Source organism: Phaseolus vulgaris, chromosome 4, assembly GCF_000499845.2.
Source record: "Phaseolus vulgaris cultivar G19833 chromosome 4, P. vulgaris v2.0, whole genome shotgun sequence".
Taxonomy (NCBI): Eukaryota; Viridiplantae; Streptophyta; class Magnoliopsida; order Fabales; family Fabaceae; genus Phaseolus; species Phaseolus vulgaris.
Genome location: NC_023756.2, coordinates 42,182,293 through 42,199,412, shown reverse-complemented (window position 1 = coordinate 42,199,412; position 17,120 = coordinate 42,182,293). Strand labels below are relative to the sequence as shown.

Below are 17,120 nucleotides of genomic sequence, written 5' to 3'. Positions count from 1 at the left end.
AACACCATTTCTTCAACTATTTTTCTTTCTTTCTTCTGTTCTTCTCTTTCTTTCTCTCACCAACCAAATCTTCGCCATTCTCTTCTTCCTCATTTCCCCTTCAATCATTGCGCTCTCACACCGCACTCAATCAATGGAACAACACTAACAACCGAACAAAACTTCTAAACTATAATTAACTCACTCAATTCCTAACTTTCTCTCTCGTTTCCGGGAAAATCGACCAACCCACGAATTTTCCCAGAGACGAGAGAGAGAGGAGGTGACGGGATTCCAGGCCGAAAATCTCATTTTTCAGTTTCATTTCTCCTTCATTTGGAGATCACTGTTTCGTAACTTCCGTTGGCCCTCGCGTGTTCTGAGTCAGACGACGGAGACCCATGTCAGGGAATCCTTGAAATTTCAAAACTTGCTTCAGAATCTGAATTGGGTATGAGCATAAAGTTCGTGCATTGATCACGGGTCATTAGGCACTGGAGAGAGAAAACCGAGAGAGAAAGAGTGAGAGAAAGGTGCCATGGATGAAGAGTTCGAGAAGATCGAGGTTGAATACGCGCCTCTTTGCGAGGGTCACGAGATTGACATTGATTACGAGTTCGACGCGCCACAGTTCTTTTTTTTCACGCGCCAAGAGACGGATTGGGACGCTTCCGAAGCAGAGCAATGGTTTGAATTCGCCCCGAGTTACCCACCTTCACGTAAGGCTTTCATGAAAATCAAACGACGCTGTTATGTTTTGTCGTGTTTGGAGAAATGGGTTGAGTTTGGTTTTTTCTTCTGTATGATGTTGCTGAATCATTGGATAAGTTTAATTGTCATCTTAATCATTCATGTTGTAACTTATTATGCATGGCGACATGTGATTGATCGTTGCATTAACATTGAATGTTTCTCAGAATGAAAAAAGGGGTTTGATTGTGTTTTTTTTTTTTGCTTTGGATGTGTTGTGTGTAGCGTTTCTCTTGAAGACGAGGTGGGGAAACTGTAGTCCTAGCACGGAGAAAGAACAAGATTCAGATGTTGATGAGGATAATTGCACAGGTAAGGTTTTCGTACGGTCTACACTGCTGTTAAATTGATGGCACAATGTTTTGATGCTTGCTGCTTTGTGCCTTGTGATTCAGGGATCCAATGTTGCTCAAAATGATTATTTTAAGATTTTGCATTTCAAATGTATGAATTTGTTTTACGGTCTTTAACATCTTTTCAGGTATTAGAACTTGTTGCTACCTTTTCATGGTAGCATGCGATTGTTCAATTTTCCAAATTTAGTGCATGTATGAAATTTGAGAAGAAATTGCCAGATGGCTCTCTATATTTTTGAATATGGGCTGTTGTTTTCTATGTAAATCGAGCTCTTTTGGCTATTCTTTTTAACTTTTAATGATTTACTTGTTTACCTTTGAAAGCTGAGATTATGTTTATTTTTTTTACTAGATTCCTCAAATGGTAAGACAAAGCCTCTCAGCAAGTCAAGTTCATCTAGAGGTAAAGATTTCTCTTTCATGAAACCAACAGCAAGTCATTTGGCAAAGCAGCAGAAGAACCTTTCAGAAGTTCGGAGCCCTGAGTCCTTCAGGTATCAGTTATTTCTCACCTCCTGATTTTCATGCTGATGATGAACAATGTCATATTTTGTGTCCAATTAAGTATTTCACAATTTCTGTTGAGTTTAACTTCTTCTAATTGATAATCTTATTATATATGACAATTTATGACTGAATGACACAATAAAAAAATGGATTGAACATTCACATTGTGATGGATTCTCTCATCGATTTTTTCTTTTCATAAAAAAATTGAAGATTGATCGTTCACTCTGTCGCTGCGTAAGATCTTACAAGCTATATTGATGTTTTCCTTCTGCATTTTTATCATATCAATATGATAATATAACAAGACATTTTTTTTCCTATGTCTTTTCCCTTGTGAAAAATTGTTTTATCCATTTCTTATTACTTTCCTCTGTTGCTCATGTCTTCTGTCATCTAATCTCAACAGGTTTCAGAGACAGAATTCTTCTTCAACAGATTGCCAATTAACCAAAAGGCAAAAGCTCGAAGCTGGTTACTTGCGCAAGGTATGCTATATTTTGTTAACTTGCTTTCTTTAGTTTTTGAATCTTAACTTTAGCTTAATAAAATTTTGCACTCCTTACAATTAATGCATCTCTTTGTCTCTCGATTCTCACAATACCTTAATCTGGATTAGATTAATTTCCATGAAAAACTGATATTTAGCAAATATATGCTTTTGCATTTTTTTGAGATGACAGTTAATATTGATTCAGTTCTTTGATTTTGTGTTATTCATGACAGGCTGCTCGTTTGAAGCATCACATTCTCTTTACTCATAAGACTAAGAAGGTAATCAACCATCTTTTTATGGAATATGATCCATCAGTTGTTTTCTATGGAACTTCAATTTTGTTGTTTGAGAATTTCTCTTTTTTCATACAAGAAAATAGTTGGTCATGTCTTTGCCTAATTTTGAATTAGAAATGGTATTCATATAATTTCTTCTTATAAAATTTATACAACAAAGAGAAATAATGTACCAGTGGAGAGAAATAAAAATTATTACATGAATAATAATAACTGTTTTTAAATTATGATGCAGGTTGATCACCCTGCTGCCAATTCAGCATCTAAATCAAATGCTACCACTGCTAAAGAACCTAACTTGGTGACAGCCCTCAGGGCACATAGACACAAGTATATATATCAACTACTTCTCAAGTTATAGTGAACATCATGGTTTTGTTAAATTTTAGTAATAAACCATATACCCAACATGATAAATTGTTATGTTGTGCATTTTAATAGGTCTAAAACCAGTGCTGAATCAGGTGGACCTACACAATCAAGTTCTCAGGAGCTTAAAGCAAAACCCTTTCATAAAAAAGTAAGTGCTTTTTATCACTTTGTACTTTGGGAAGAAATTAATTACCACTCAATCATACAGCATGTAAATGCATACTTTTCATAGTATAATTAACTTTTTGGATATGGCAGATATTGGAGGGTCCTGCACAAATCTTGTCTAAGACCAAAACATCACGACCAACTCAATGTCAAGTAATTAACTTTTTGTCTCTTTGTATCTTTTCTTGTGCATCAAAAGTGGAATTAGTGAGTTAGTACATATTATGTTTTTTGACTTTTGTTTTTCAGGAGTTCCACTTGAGAACATCACAGAGGGCAATGCAGAACACATCTAATAATGTTAGTTACTTAAATTTGCTTCAGTTGTTGATGTTGTTGTTGTGTATTAAGAATTGTTTGCTTCTGCTTCTGTTTAATTGAAGTAAAATAACTTAGTTTTGTATTTTCAAGCAGTCATACTCTCCTCCCTGAGAAGATATTTTTTAACACATTTTATCCTCTTCGTTGAAATTAAACGTGATTCAAAAAAGTTGTGAACTTTACATTTTATTCAATGAACCTCTTATAATTTTAAATAAATTTTATTTATTAAAAAAGTATGAGAAAATATGTTATCAGTACTATGTTAATTCATTACAGAAGTTTTATATGATTTTCATTTTAGGTGCGAAGTAGTCTGAAAAGCAATTCTATCTCAAATACCGAAACAAGGGATCTCAGAAGGTATGAACGTATAATACTTTAAGAAAAATATTTTTTAACTAATTTTTTGTGTGATTTGCTTTATTTTTCAATAATACTAACATAATCAGTATGATTTTTAGTTTTTTTAATTAATATTTTTTACTGATTCTTATAATAAATTCACGAGGGTTTTTATTTTACTTCAAATAGACTACATTGTATTTATATTACATTTAAACATTTGTTATATTTATAAACTTTGCTTCACAATCAAGTCTTGTAAAAATTTAAACTTTTATTATTTTTTATTTGCCCTTCAGTTTGTTTATAACTTAAAAAATTAATTTGTGTTTGGTTGTGTTGTTGTTAAGACTCAATAGTAACTTAAAAAATGCATTATTTTATTATTAAGATTCATGGTTTTATATAAAACCCAAATTTTTAATTTTAAGATTTTCATTATTTTATATCAATTTTCTTTAATAAAAGTTTCATATAAAATATTAATATGTATTGAAGATACTCTAACACTATATGTTACTTTATTAATCATTATTTTAAAGGTAATTATAAGAAATTAATAAATATTTTCTTTAAAAACCACAGAGAAATATACTGATAAATATTTAGAAGGTCTTAATAAGCATTTCTAATTTTTGATCTTTTAGTGATATGTACATGTTTTTCTTTTTTAATTATATAAGTAGAATCATTAAGAATGATTCTATTCATGTATGTTTTAAGTGCTTACAATAAGCAATTTTGTTGGAATGTTCTCTTCCCCAACAGGTCAAACTCTAATACTGTGGGCTCAGGGAAGGACAAATGTAGAACCAGTAAAAAACTTCGAGGTAGCCATGATAATAAGGTATGTAATTCTCCATCCATGGAATTGAAAATATATTTTTGATTAAATAAAGAGTATTATTTTAAATATATATTTGAATTAAGATTTATTTATATATTTTAAATTTTCTTCTTTATATTTGAAACATGGAAGAGTATTAACTGATGTTTGTTGTGCTTGCTCAAGCAGCTCTCAAGTAAAAGTGAAAGAGGTGTCTTCCGAAATATCAAAGTACATCCATTGGTAATAAATTTTGCTCATGTGTTTCTTTTCTTAGTTTACCATGTTTTTGTATTGTAATTCCATTTTTCATCCACAGGAGGCAAATGACAAGGAATCTATAAATAAACCACCCACGGAATTATTTAGCAAGGTACTAAAAGTGGTTCATTTTCTTATTATGTGTCCTAATTTATCAACTAATCTGTTCTAAGGTTCACATTTTCTGCATAATTTAATGCTTATAATGCTTCATGTTTGCAAATATACACAATTATTAGTTTTAATCTTGGGGCCTAATCGATTTGCAGCTCACCTTGGCCTCTGAAGTGAAACAAACTACAAAATCATCATCAAAGAAGCAGTCAATGTCTAAGGTTTATCTCTCTTAGCATTCTTATGAGACAAACTAAGATTGTTTGAGTATAGCATCCCTACTAAAGCATGGATATTCCTATTATTCTATTGAAGGGCTCGAAGGAGAATAGACCTGGATCCTTTCAAGAGAATGAGGTATGTTGTTAATGTAGATTCTTTCAAAGCTTCATGTTTCACTCTTGACAAGATAAAAATCTATACACTGAGAACATGTTTGGAAAAACACTTTTTCAGAACATTTTCACCTGATTTGGTGAAAAAACAATGTTTATAAAATAAGTTAGACGATTAAGAGCTCAAAAAATTTGTAAAAAGCTCTTTTTTCCCCCTGAAAAAGAGTAAGCTGTTTTTATGAATTTGAGAAAATGCAGTTTGAACAGATTTTCTTTCAACTTCATATTTTGTTACATCCAAACGAAATTAATTATTTTAAGCTCACTTTTTCACAGACTTATCCAGACTAAAAATTGATTTTGGTTAGAATAGTTAGTAATATGCATGATGTAATAAGATTTGACCTATTGTTTGACTCAAAATTTAACATCTAGAAAATGAAAGTGGTGAAAGAAGGAATGCAGAGATCATGTGGGAAGCAGTATCAACGTGTGAATGAAATGGGGTCCCTCATCTCAAAGCAGACCTGTATGCTGGCAAGTAGAATCAATTCTAAATATAATTTACTTTTTTGAGGTGGTTTGTGTTTATAATGATGGCCTCATTCTGGAAAGTTCGAAGTCCTAAAGTTACACCACTCTTCTTTTTGACTCAGGAAATATGATTCTAATAGAAATAGAGTGGTGTTTCAGATTGGTGCTGGTTAGTCTAGAACATTTGCTTAAAATTCCACAAATGCTACTCTGAATGATTACTAGAAGTTCAGCTGTAAGATACACTGGAAGCCAACCCAAAGGGTCCTTCTTTGCTAATCTGTGGAAACAAAGGATTCTGGCTAAAACAGATTGCTTAGGGAGGAAGTTACAAGATAAAACCTAATGCACGTATGTATGTATGTATTGTACAACATACCATTGGACTTTGAAGAATCTTCAAAGAAACAAATGAAATGTGGTACTGTTGAGGCATAAAAATAGTAAAATAACACTTGTAAATTGTTGCTTGTTTCCACTGGTTGTAAGTTCAAAGCATTTGAGATTTTTTCAGATCCATTTTCTTTGACAACAAGCTTCCACCAATAGGCCCTTTGGCTCACTCTTTTTAATTACCTACTAACTCTCAATAATCATTTGTTACTTATACAGAAATTCTAATATTATGCCACTCCAAACTGTTATGTTTAACATTTGTCCAAAATTAAAATAAAATTTGGAATAATATCAAAACATTGAACTTGTTTGGTTACACATGAATTTTAATTTTTTTCAATTAACAGTTTAAAGTTAACACATCTAAAATGTACCTCTACTTGGAGGGTTCAAAGTTGCCCAGTGGTAAATAACGTAAAAGTTGACGTGCATGATATAAGTCTATATAAGTCTGATTCAATAAACTTCTTCTTAAACACCTTTAAAAACTACTTTTTCCTGTAAAATAACATTTATTTGTCATTAATTAATTTATAGATTTTTTTCATATTCTTTTAGTAAACACTTTTTAATTCATACACAGTAATTTAAACTTACAAAAAGTGTTTCCTACTTTGTTGTTTACCTCATTTCTTTTACTTTCACGAAACTTGATGCATGGAATCATGTTGAGGGTGGATATGTTTAGTATAATATTTGGTTTCCAGTTTTTGAAAGAGTCAATTACCCCAATCTAAGACAAGAAAAGTTTAATCTTGAAACACTCAGAAAAGATCTGCATTTACCTTATCAGTCTGAAGTTATCTTGCACATACATAGGAATATATTTATACTACTCCTTGGCATGCTTCGGTTGATGTGATTCCAATTCACATAAACTGTAGGAAAGGAACCATCCGGTGATTACTACCCCTAAAGAGTAATACTCGTACAAAATACAGTGGAAACTATCTACTATAAGCCCTATTCTCTTTACTGTTAATGTTAGTCTCAAAAAGTATAACAATCCAATGGTTTCAGGGAAAATTATCAAATAATTCCCAAAATGATTGGAATTCTTTCATCACCCTCTTCACCCCAACCTTTGGCTTTGACATGAATTGTGGACACGTAGTATAAAGTGCCTATAGGCTGTTATTTGATACAACATTCTCAAAGCGAACAAACCATTGATCATTAGAGTACTTCTGAGATTGTAACCTTTCCATTTGCGGGGGATGAAGGTTGTTTCCCTTTTGAATCACAATTTGTGCATAATCAATGGTCTTTGAAGGAGGGGCAAAGATGTTGCTGGGAGGTGCAGGGAGTAGTGATGCCAAAACCCTGGCAACCTGATGCATAGTTGGCCTCTCCGAAGGGTTTCCTTTTGTGCAAAGAAGAGCAAGCTGAAAGGTCTTCTTAACATGGGTCAGATCCATGCAGGTAATAGACACCTCAGGATCCACAGTCTCCATTATAGTGTTGTTATCTGCCTTAGATAATATCTGCAAGCCATGTTCCACACATTATTGCTAGCTTCAACAGAAAAAGATTTTCATATCTCAAATCATGTATGAGGACTTTTGGCATACACAAAAGTGTTTGGTTTAGCTTTGGAAGAAATAATCATTTTTTTTTACCTGCTTCGCGTTGAGCTTCTGAAAATTAAGCCATCATTACTTTATATTTAAGCAACACTAAGTTGCTGAAACAAGAGTTACACTAATCTACACTTGACATTTATTGTTCATTTGTAATCATACTAAATGCACTAAACATACCTAACAAACCACGTATTAGTCATTAGTCAGATTCTAGGTGTATACACATGACAATTATGACATCTGGTTAACTAAAATTTGAATGCAACAAAGCCTTGTCTAAGTAGAAGAGGTCGGCTACATAGATTACAGACACTATTCTGCTTGATTAAAGACTTAATCGTCAGAAAAAAAATGCAGAAAATACTTACCAAGTGATGCAAGTTGGAATCATCGTCCACTGCTTTCTTCCCAGTTAGTAGCTCAAGTAGAACAATACCAAAGCTATACACGTCGGATTTTTCATTCAACCTAGAACTCCGGGCATACTCAGGGTCAATATAGCCTATTGTCCCAAGCACAGACGTTGATGCATGAGTTCTTGTAGTTGATAAACATTTGGCAATGCCAAAATCAGACAGGCGAGCTTCAAAGTTCTCATCTATCAGGATATTTGAGGACTTAATATCCCTGTGAATAATTCTAGGATTGCAGTCATGATGGAGGTAAGCAAGTCCTTCAGAAGCTCCCACAGCAATCCTCAAGCGTGCTTCCCAATCAAGTTTAACCTTTTTCAAGGGACCTGTTAGAAAAGAAAGTTAAGCCATAAAAACAATCTTAAGTTACCTTCATACCGATTTACCTTAAAAATAAGATTCGAGTGTAAGTAAATATACCATGAAGAAGATCCCACAGAGAGCCATTCTCCATGTAGTCATAGAAAAGAAGATTTCCATTAGGAGTTAGAGCATAACCATGCAAAGTGACAAGATTCCTGTGTCTGATGCTGCCAATAGTTTCAAGTTCTGTCTCAAACTCCCTTGAGTTGTGTTGATGCTGGTTGTATAGTCGTTTAATTGCAATTGGCCGGGAATTCTTCAAAACACACTTGTACACGGTACCTGAGGCACCATATCCTACAATATACTTCTCATTGAGATTCTCGGTAACTCTCATAATATCATCAAAAGTGTGGATGGCCAGGCCCATATGAAGAATTACAAGCTTGGGTGGTCCTGAAGAGAAGGAAGAAGAGAAAAACAAATGAGAATTTGGCTCACATAACAATACTAAACAGAATACCTAAGAAGTTCTTATGTTGAACATACCTTGCTCAGTTCCGCTGGATCCTTTAATCAATTGCATGGATTGGCTTGATCTGTAGAGAGCAACAGTTACCATCGCCAATAATATGATGGTACCAACTATGAGACAAACAACTGCAGCCCTTGAGAAAACCACTGAACAAAGAAGTACAAAATAAAGTCCATTATTAAAATTGTATTCAATAACATTTTACCCCTCACAAACCAATGCTTATGTATAAATATAATCATCATAGATATAATTGTAACTATCAAGTCATCTCAGATGGATGCCACACACCTCTGGATTTTGGTATGTAAGGATCACATATGGATCCTAACCAATTTCCGCATAATAATGGATTTCCAATGAAGCTGCAACATATCACATTAAAAGTCATTGATAAATGGATTAAGAAACCAAGAAAATCCGACAGTTTCCCTCAATACCTGTCATCTGAAAACCGTGAGAAGTTCTTCATTAGAGGAATGACCCCGGATAAGTTATTATATGAGACATTCCTAACAAATAAAATAAAACATTTAGAGCAACCACTCACACAAATCTGAAGAAAATAATAAAAAAGGAGGCAATGGCTAGCTGCTAGGAATACACACAGGAAGTTCAGACTTAAGCAATTTGTAAGCTGATCTGGAATCTTCCCACGCAAATCATTGTTGTTTAAAATCCTATCAGAATTCCAGAGAAATGAATAAAATATTATTCTGAATGAGTAGTTTAAAAAAATCAACTAGGTAATACATCATTGCTTAACATACAGAGACACAAGATTCTGCAGCTGGCCAATTTCTGGAGGGATACTACCCAAGAGATGGTTGAATGAGATGTCACTGGAGGACAAAAACAAATTATTATGGATCCTTAAAACCATAGCAACAAATAATATAATAGGACTCAAGTGAATTTTAACCTTTAAAAAGTGCAACAAAACTCACATAATTTGTATGCTTCTAAGATTTCCAAATTCAGCAGGCAAGGGACCCTGAAGACTGTTATGGCTTAAGTTCCTAAATACAATGTGAAAATGTCACAAGTGAAACACAAAGCATGAGGTAGATCAAATTGTTTAGTAGCAGCATTTGTCTTACAAGGTTAGAAGATGCTCAAGATAACCAACAGACCCTGGAACATGCCCTGAAAAATTATTGCTAGATAGATCCCTAAAACAAAACAAAAAGTTCAGCATATATAGCAATTTTGTTAGGTTGGATATAGTTTCATGGAACTTACAACGTATCAAGATTTATTATATGACCTAACTCAACAGGTATAATCCCTTTGAAGTTGTTCGCAGAAAGATTTCTGGCAATTCAAAAAAACTCTCATTATATTAATAAATTGGGAAGGGATCTACTACAAAAGAATGAAAGAAGTCTAAACACAGTAAGATGAAACATACAAGTAAGTCAAGCTTTCAAGGCTGCTAAAGCTCAAAGGAATTGAACCATTTAAATGATTTCCATGCACATTACTGCAAAAGTAAACAAATGATTGGACATATTCCAAGCTAAGGTAATGAAAAATAAAGAATGTTCAATCCACAAAATTTCAAACTAGAGTTCAGAATTCTTACAACTTATTCAAGGCCGTACAGGAGCTAATGTTAAGTGGAATAGATCCTTCAAGATGATTATTGGCAAGATTCCTAGATGACATTAATTGATGCAAATTAACACACCATCAAACTGAGAAATGCAATGGTAATGGGACAGAACGATCCAAACTCACAATTCAAACAAGTGTTCAAGCTTCCCAAGTTCATCGGGAATTTGGCCAACTAGTTGATTGTCATTCAATTGCCTGTAAAAAAAAATGTTCTTTTAACTTCATGAACAAAGCAGGACATAATGAAGTCAATCAATTGGAGATCAACTCACAGGTAGCTTAGTCTTGACATATTGCCAAGTTCTGGAGGTATTGGTCCAGTAATCATGTTTCCATGAAGGTACCTAAGTGATTGAAGACAGAAACTTAGACAAGTCATTACTAATAGAAGTTATTACTTTGTGTGGGATTATACTTACAGCTTGCCAGTAAAAGACAGATTGCCTAGTATGGGAGGGATGGGTCCTATCAGCTCATTCTCACTCAAATCCCTGCCGCAATGAGAAAGTACAGATTATACACGATTCAGTGAACCAAAATTATTTTCAGAAACAGTGTTCTAGTATACTTACAAAATGGCAAGGGCTTGCATTAAACCAATGACTTCCGGAATCTTACCAGTTAATTTATTTCCTTGAAGTGACCTGGAAAGAAAAGTCACGATTCATGCATTCTATACAATTCAAGGATACAAAATGACAAAAACAAATCTACCAGGAAGTGATATAAGATATTAAGAAGATAATCTGCTATCCCAACAAAACATTAGTAACAGGTTCACCGCCATATACTCACAAAGTAGCTACTTGAAGAAATCCAATATTATAGGGAATCTCCCCAGAAATCTGGTTATATGACAGATCCCTGAAATTCATTCAAAAGGATAAGTTACAATTTGGACAAAACCAACTATAATGCCTCACTTAAAAGCACCAGTGAAGTAACATACAATATTTCAAAATTTGTACAGTTTCCAATGCTGTCAGGGATGGTGCCAGTCAAATTATTGCCTCTCACATCACTGAGAAGTCAGGTAAAACAGAACAAAATAACAAACTTAATAAACCAGAGATTAAAAGAATGTTAAGAAAAGAAAAAAAAAAGAGAAACCTCATTGAAAGGGATCAAATCAAATACTCACAAATACCACAAACCAGTTAATTGACAGATATCAGGCGACAGAGTTCCACTCAACATGTTCCCTCGCAACCCGCTATCACATGATTATATAATACGAAGGATACAAAACCATGTAAGCTTTCAACCATTTTTTATAAAATACAGTTGCAGAGTATATTAAGATGTAAAAAGAAACATGTAATAGCTGAAAATGTAAATAACGATACAATAAAAAGAGATTAAAGAAGAACTCACAGGTACTGCAAGACTTCATTCCAGTAGAGTAGCCTTGGAATCTCACCAGTGAGTCTATTTCGTGCAAGATCGCTGAAAACATAACCATACAATTCTTAGAACTTTGGGAAAAGCTCCAGTCACAGTTATAACTTCGTAACATAAAGACTTGTTAACTATCACATGCCTCACATTGGATCATATATTTATTTTCTATATGGCAAAGATGACAAAGTGAACTTACAGAGTCTTCAAGTTAGGAATTTGGGTTAAAATTGAAGGGATAGGACCAGTCAACTGATTACTCTTTAAGTTCCTGCTTTCACCAGCTCAACTCAGGACTTGTAGTAGAATGAAAACCAAAGTAAAACATTGAATACAAATTCTAATTTCAATCTTACAGGAACACAAGCTGCTTTAGTTTTGATATGGAGAAAGGTATATCACCATATAGCTGATTATCAGACAAATCCCTTCCAAATAAAATGAAGAAAATAATGTGATCAGCATTTGCATCATGGGAAATTTCAACAATGTGAAAAAACAACATACAAATAAGTAAACAGAATCAAGACCATAACATGGTTCATACAGATGAATAAGTGCAGCACAGTTCCCAATTTCATCCGGAATTTGACCAGTTAGTTTATTCCCCTGCAGGTCTCTGTCAATGCCAGAAGTGCATGATTCAGGTTAAATGTAAAAAAAAAACTAAGAGAAAAAAAAGTGTCATCAAATTAACCAAAATATATAATATTTACATGGATTGCAAGTTTCCTAAGTCACCAATGGCCGGTGGTATCTCCCCACCAAGGTTCAAGTTTGACAAGTTTCTATAGAAACAAGAAGAAGCATTGTAAGTTGTTCAATCTTCGAAAATGTGGCTAATCAGAGAGATTAATGCAATTGAAAAGTTCAGAGATAGAAGACTAACAGAGAAAGAACAGTAAGGCTGACATTGTCACACAAGACTCCTCTCCAGGAACAGAAGTCGTCATTATGCAAATCATCCCAATCATGCAGAACATCTGCTACATTGCTGAATGAAGCCTTAATCTTCATCAATGCTTGTCCTATATACATTTTCACGTGCATGAAAAGTCAAGCAAATCAAAACCTCATGGATGAATAAAATGAATTAGTTATATTATTTGAACACTAAAAGAATTGACACACTATATGACTCTACATGCAACTATCTTCATATACATGTATCTCAAAAACACACATCAAAATCAAAAGGTACACCTTTTTGTTGCCCCATGTTGATCTTCAAAAGTTATTTTCCACAATCAATACAAACCATCTTACCATCCATTCTTATGTAATTTCCAACATAATATCTTGTCAAATCTTCTCATTTATAGATTGTAATTATAATATAGCTTAGAAATATTAATTAAACATAAGGATAAATTAAGAAAATAGGTTCAAAACCTGCTTTTGAACAAATGAAAATTTAAACAAATGAAAATAAGACAAATTAAGATATAAACACTACAGTAAAAATGTTAACGAATACAAGTAGTTTACCTTTATCTAGCAAATGAAAAAAAGAGAGTGAAAGAGATAAAAGGGACTAGTAAATTAAAAGATTATCCTTTACAGATTCAGGTTTGGGTTATTAACTAAGAGGACTCGAGTTTTTTTTTTTAGTTTAAGTTACCGTTGAAGCTACATAAGAAGATATATGCAAGGGTAGACATTAATATTTAATATTAATACAAACATAAAAGTATCAGAACAAGACCTAAAATACAACAATGAAAAATTAAATGCATAATTGAACACTTGATCATTCTTGTTTAGCTATTACTTTATCCTATATTAATTTTTTATATTTTTTACCCCAAACTAATGGGATAAAAAAACTTGCCTTTTACTCAAAAGGCATGCATTTGTTACATTCAATTCAAAGAACACTTGGAGCTTAGTAGATCAACTCACAAAGCACTGAGTTTAGTTCTTCTCAAACGAAACAAAATCCACACATTACACCAAAATATAAGCCTCAAAAACAAAGTTCTGCTAAGTCGCCAAAAAAATCACCAGACACCAATAAAACAGAAGCCGCCAAGCACACAGTAAACATGAATAGTTCAGCACCAAATCACAAGAAATGACACTATTTGAAAGAAAAAAAAACTTCAGAGTTTAAAACTGTTGCTCCTTTATTTATTTCGTTATCATTTTTGTCGTATACTTCTTCTACAATGTCTACATTAAAAAGACAAATGAAACTATCATTAATAAAAATAAAAATTTCTACCAAACTCCACCCAAAACAGGTGAACTCATTTGTCACTCTAGAATCATTTCATCCCTCAAGGAAACCCCATGAAAACGACCAAGCTTACATTTTTAACCCTCCAACATAAACCAAACATGATCCTCGTACACACCCACATGCACCAAAGGAAGAGAAACTCTTTGTTTTCTCTCTGGGCCATGCAAAGGAAACAAATGAACAAAAGGGGTGTCTCAAGTGAGAGTGCACACACACCTTCATCACTGAGAGGAGAAGCAAAAGGAGAGAGAGGAAGCAGCAGGAGCTCCATTGCCACAAGAAGCAACAGAAAGTGCTTTCTGAGCTTGCCAAGAAAAGGCAACACACCTTTCATTGGAAACGAAGGGAGACAAGGATGAAGATGGAAGAGATAGAAGTGAGCAACTATGGTGAAGAATGGGATAAGGGCATGTTTGGGTTTTGAGTGAAGAAGTCACAGAAGAGGAGAGAGTAGTAGAGTAGAGTGCAGGCGTTTGGCGTGAAGCTAAGGGAAAGACATAAATGGGTTTTATGAAGAGAGAGAGAAGGAAGAAACATAAATGGTAGCCGTCATTCTAGTCTATGGGACTCTACACACAAAACAATAGCAATGCCAATGCCAATGTAGTACTTCTGCTAAATCATAAGACAAGAGTGTTCCACGCGCTTCTCTTTCACCTTCTCTTTCACCTTCTCTTTCACCTTCTCTTTCACCTTCTCAAACTTCACTATTCATCTGTTGCATTGCATCTCCATTTTTGTTTTTCAATGAATCAGCAAAACTACTCTTTGTCCTTTAAATTTTACAGATATTTTATTAATAAGATATACTATTGGTGATAAGTTTTATATTATTTAGTCATGGTCAATTTGATATTGAATTATAAAATTTATAAAAATAATTTTTTGTTTGTAGACTAATTTCTCACTAGTTTATATTTTTAAAAATAAAAATGATAATTTGTCTTATTTTTGAAAGAAAAATCTATAATTAATATTTTTATTTAGTACTTTTTTTATCTCATTAAATATATGAGTTCTAATTTGTTCAATGGATTCTCTTTTCAAATTAATAAAATTTACCATTCACATACTATACTATGTATTTTCATAATTCAAGAGAGTTTACAAGATTTATATAAGAATTTATAAGAAACTTATCTTCTACAATTTTGTATGAAAAAAAAATAGAAAATATGACTGATAATGTGGTTGATAAACCAAAGTATTGAGTTGGGGTTTGTGAATTTAACTATAATGCTGAATAATAAGTTACTTACTCGTGTCTAATATTATACAACATTTTTTATAATAGATTAGTATGCAATTAAATTAAAACTTTGTGAAAATAATTTATATAAAAATTTAAATTAGTGTTAAAGAATTGTTTTATACCTTATAAATAAAATAACAATATATTAATTAATAAATGGATATAAGTTTTTATTATTATTATGGGTGAAGAAAAATTTATAAACTCAAATATGTTGAGGGGATGTGCATGCAAAGAAATTACACCACTAGTGTATATGTGATAATATTTAATGTAGTAATAATAAATATGTTGGGATAGTTGTTTATTTATTCTTAATCTTGATTTAATTATTGTTTAAGTAAAGTAATTAGTTTTAAGTAACTATCATTGTTTAATTAGTTATAGAAATGTCATGCACATAATTATGTTAAGATGAGTTTGAATTTTTCTAATATACCTCCATTACTATAACATTTTTAAGGGTCCAAAATAGTCTTAATTTACATTAAGATTAGCTTAAATCTTTTTGATTGACTATATTGTAAGTACAAAACTCAACAAAAAAAACAATACTAATAAAAAAATTATAGAAAATGCTAGAAATATTAGATTGTTCTTGATGCTTGTTTCATTTAGTTAATTGAGATTAGAAGACATTTAAATGTCAAATTCTTGTCAACTTTAAAATTAACTGAAAAAGTATTAGGAGAGATGCAAACATTCGTTTAAAAAAAATTGTTGTTATCATATTAATTGTTCCTAAAAATAATAATAAATGAAAATAAAAGTTGTTATTAAATGAGTTTATGTTTAATTAAATCTTAAAAAAAAATATTAGAACGTTAGATTTGAATCTGTTTATATATTTTAATTTTGTTATATTATTAGTTATGTGAATACACTTTTTTTAAAATAGAAAAAATAATAGCAAATAGCACAACAATTATAATAAATCTTTTCATAATAATCTTTATTTTTTATATCATATTAGCAAATAAAGTTATATATAATTTAATTTTATAAGAAGATGATGATTGTATTCTAATTATATATTATGATATTTTTAGTCAACGTCATTTCTTCAACAAAAGTAAACGAGTATAGAGACATATTCGTACTTTTTGTTATTTCTTCCATTTAGTTCTTTTTCCTCTTTAAGCAGTCTAATAGCAATACATCATTGAGCTCAATATGTTTTTTTTTTTTTTTTCTGGAAGGGTACCCTTAAAAAATAAAAGAAAAGGGCAAAAATACATAAACATTTAAAAAAATGGAAGGAGAGGAAAATTAGCATTTTTCTGTTACTACAAATAGGTATATAAAAAAAAAATATCATCATGTGATGGGTGAGAATAGCAAAATAGGCAAAAACAAATCCAAAATGATTTCGTTATAATTAACACAGTAAAAAGGTTTAATTATACTTCAATGATGAGAATGTTAAAAAGGTTTTCTCCTTTTTCTCTTTAAGATTTTTTTATTTCTTTTATCAATCGTAGTTTCAAGAGAAATATTAGTTATTTTTCCACACAATTTGAACAAGTTCTAGGTACTATTGTGTAAAAGTTAATGATTTTATTATGAGTCATAAAGATGTTTAATAATTAAAAAGTTTCATTACATTATAAAAGGATTGAGAAAGTTGGTGGCACGTGCTACGATTCTGACACAATTATAGAGTCTTCACACATTCACAGACACAACAAGCTATTGCTCAAGAAAATTTAGAAGTAAATTAA

General features: G+C 32.1%; 2 protein-coding genes across 5 annotated transcripts; one reads left to right on the top strand and one right to left on the bottom strand.

Moving 5' to 3' along the window:
- On the top strand, positions 1–6,311 carry LOC137837726 (uncharacterized). 4 transcript variants are annotated; one of them, XM_068646829.1, is made up of 17 exons: positions 1–698; positions 955–1,041; positions 1,438–1,579; positions 2,002–2,080; positions 2,319–2,366; positions 2,620–2,714; positions 2,826–2,904; positions 3,015–3,077; positions 3,174–3,224; positions 3,550–3,608; positions 4,359–4,437; positions 4,606–4,659; positions 4,736–4,789; positions 4,947–5,012; positions 5,107–5,148; positions 5,562–5,663; positions 5,783–6,311. In XM_068646829.1, exons 1-17 carry the CDS (start codon positions 518–520, stop codon positions 5,789–5,791), a joined length of 1,290 nt encoding a protein of 429 aa, XP_068502930.1. In that variant the 5' UTR covers positions 1–517; the 3' UTR covers positions 5,792–6,311. The 4 variants fall into 4 exon arrangements, with proteins under 4 accessions (XP_068502930.1, XP_068502929.1, XP_068502932.1 ...); XM_068646828.1 differs by having other exon boundaries at positions 4,603–4,659; XM_068646831.1 differs by lacking the exon at positions 3,174–3,224.
- Positions 6,312–6,804: 493 nt separating this feature from the next.
- On the bottom strand, positions 6,805–14,722 carry LOC137837725 (LRR receptor-like serine/threonine-protein kinase ERL1). Its single transcript, XM_068646827.1, has 27 exons — positions 14,364–14,722; positions 12,795–12,933; positions 12,622–12,693; positions 12,453–12,524; positions 12,262–12,333; positions 12,105–12,176; positions 11,882–11,953; positions 11,649–11,720; positions 11,457–11,528; positions 11,303–11,371; positions 11,080–11,151; positions 10,927–10,998; positions 10,780–10,851; positions 10,631–10,702; positions 10,476–10,547; positions 10,302–10,373; positions 10,133–10,204; positions 9,991–10,062; positions 9,838–9,909; positions 9,661–9,732; positions 9,499–9,570; positions 9,331–9,402; positions 9,182–9,255; positions 8,905–9,036; positions 8,473–8,811; positions 8,008–8,378; positions 6,805–7,540 (listed from the first exon to the last, which is right to left on the bottom strand). The coding sequence occupies exons 1-27, from the start codon at positions 14,479–14,481 to the stop codon at positions 7,181–7,183; spliced, it is 2,970 nt and encodes a 989-aa protein (XP_068502928.1). The 5' UTR covers positions 14,482–14,722; the 3' UTR covers positions 6,805–7,180.
- Positions 14,723–17,120: the final 2,398 nt, after the last annotated feature.

Coding starts and splice junctions, on each gene's coding strand:
- LOC137837726 (XM_068646828.1), top strand. CDS start 518: ATGGATGAAGAGTTCGAGAAGATCGAGGTTGAATACGCGCCTCTTTGC. Junction 2,715..2,825: donor CTCAGGGCACATAGACACAA/GTATATATATCA, acceptor GCATTTTAATAG/GTCTAAAACCAGTGCTGAAT. Junction 3,225..3,549: donor TGCAGAACACATCTAATAAT/GTTAGTTACTTA, acceptor TTTTCATTTTAG/GTGCGAAGTAGTCTGAAAAG.
- LOC137837725 (XM_068646827.1), bottom strand. CDS start 14,481: ATGAAAGGTGTGTTGCCTTTTCTTGGCAAGCTCAGAAAGCACTTTCTG. Junction 12,177..12,261: donor CTAAAGCAGCTTGTGTTCCT/GTAAGATTGAAA, acceptor TGGTGAAAGCAG/GAACTTAAAGAGTAATCAGT. Junction 9,571..9,660: donor CTGCAGAATCTTGTGTCTCT/GTATGTTAAGCA, acceptor GAATTCTGATAG/GATTTTAAACAACAATGATT.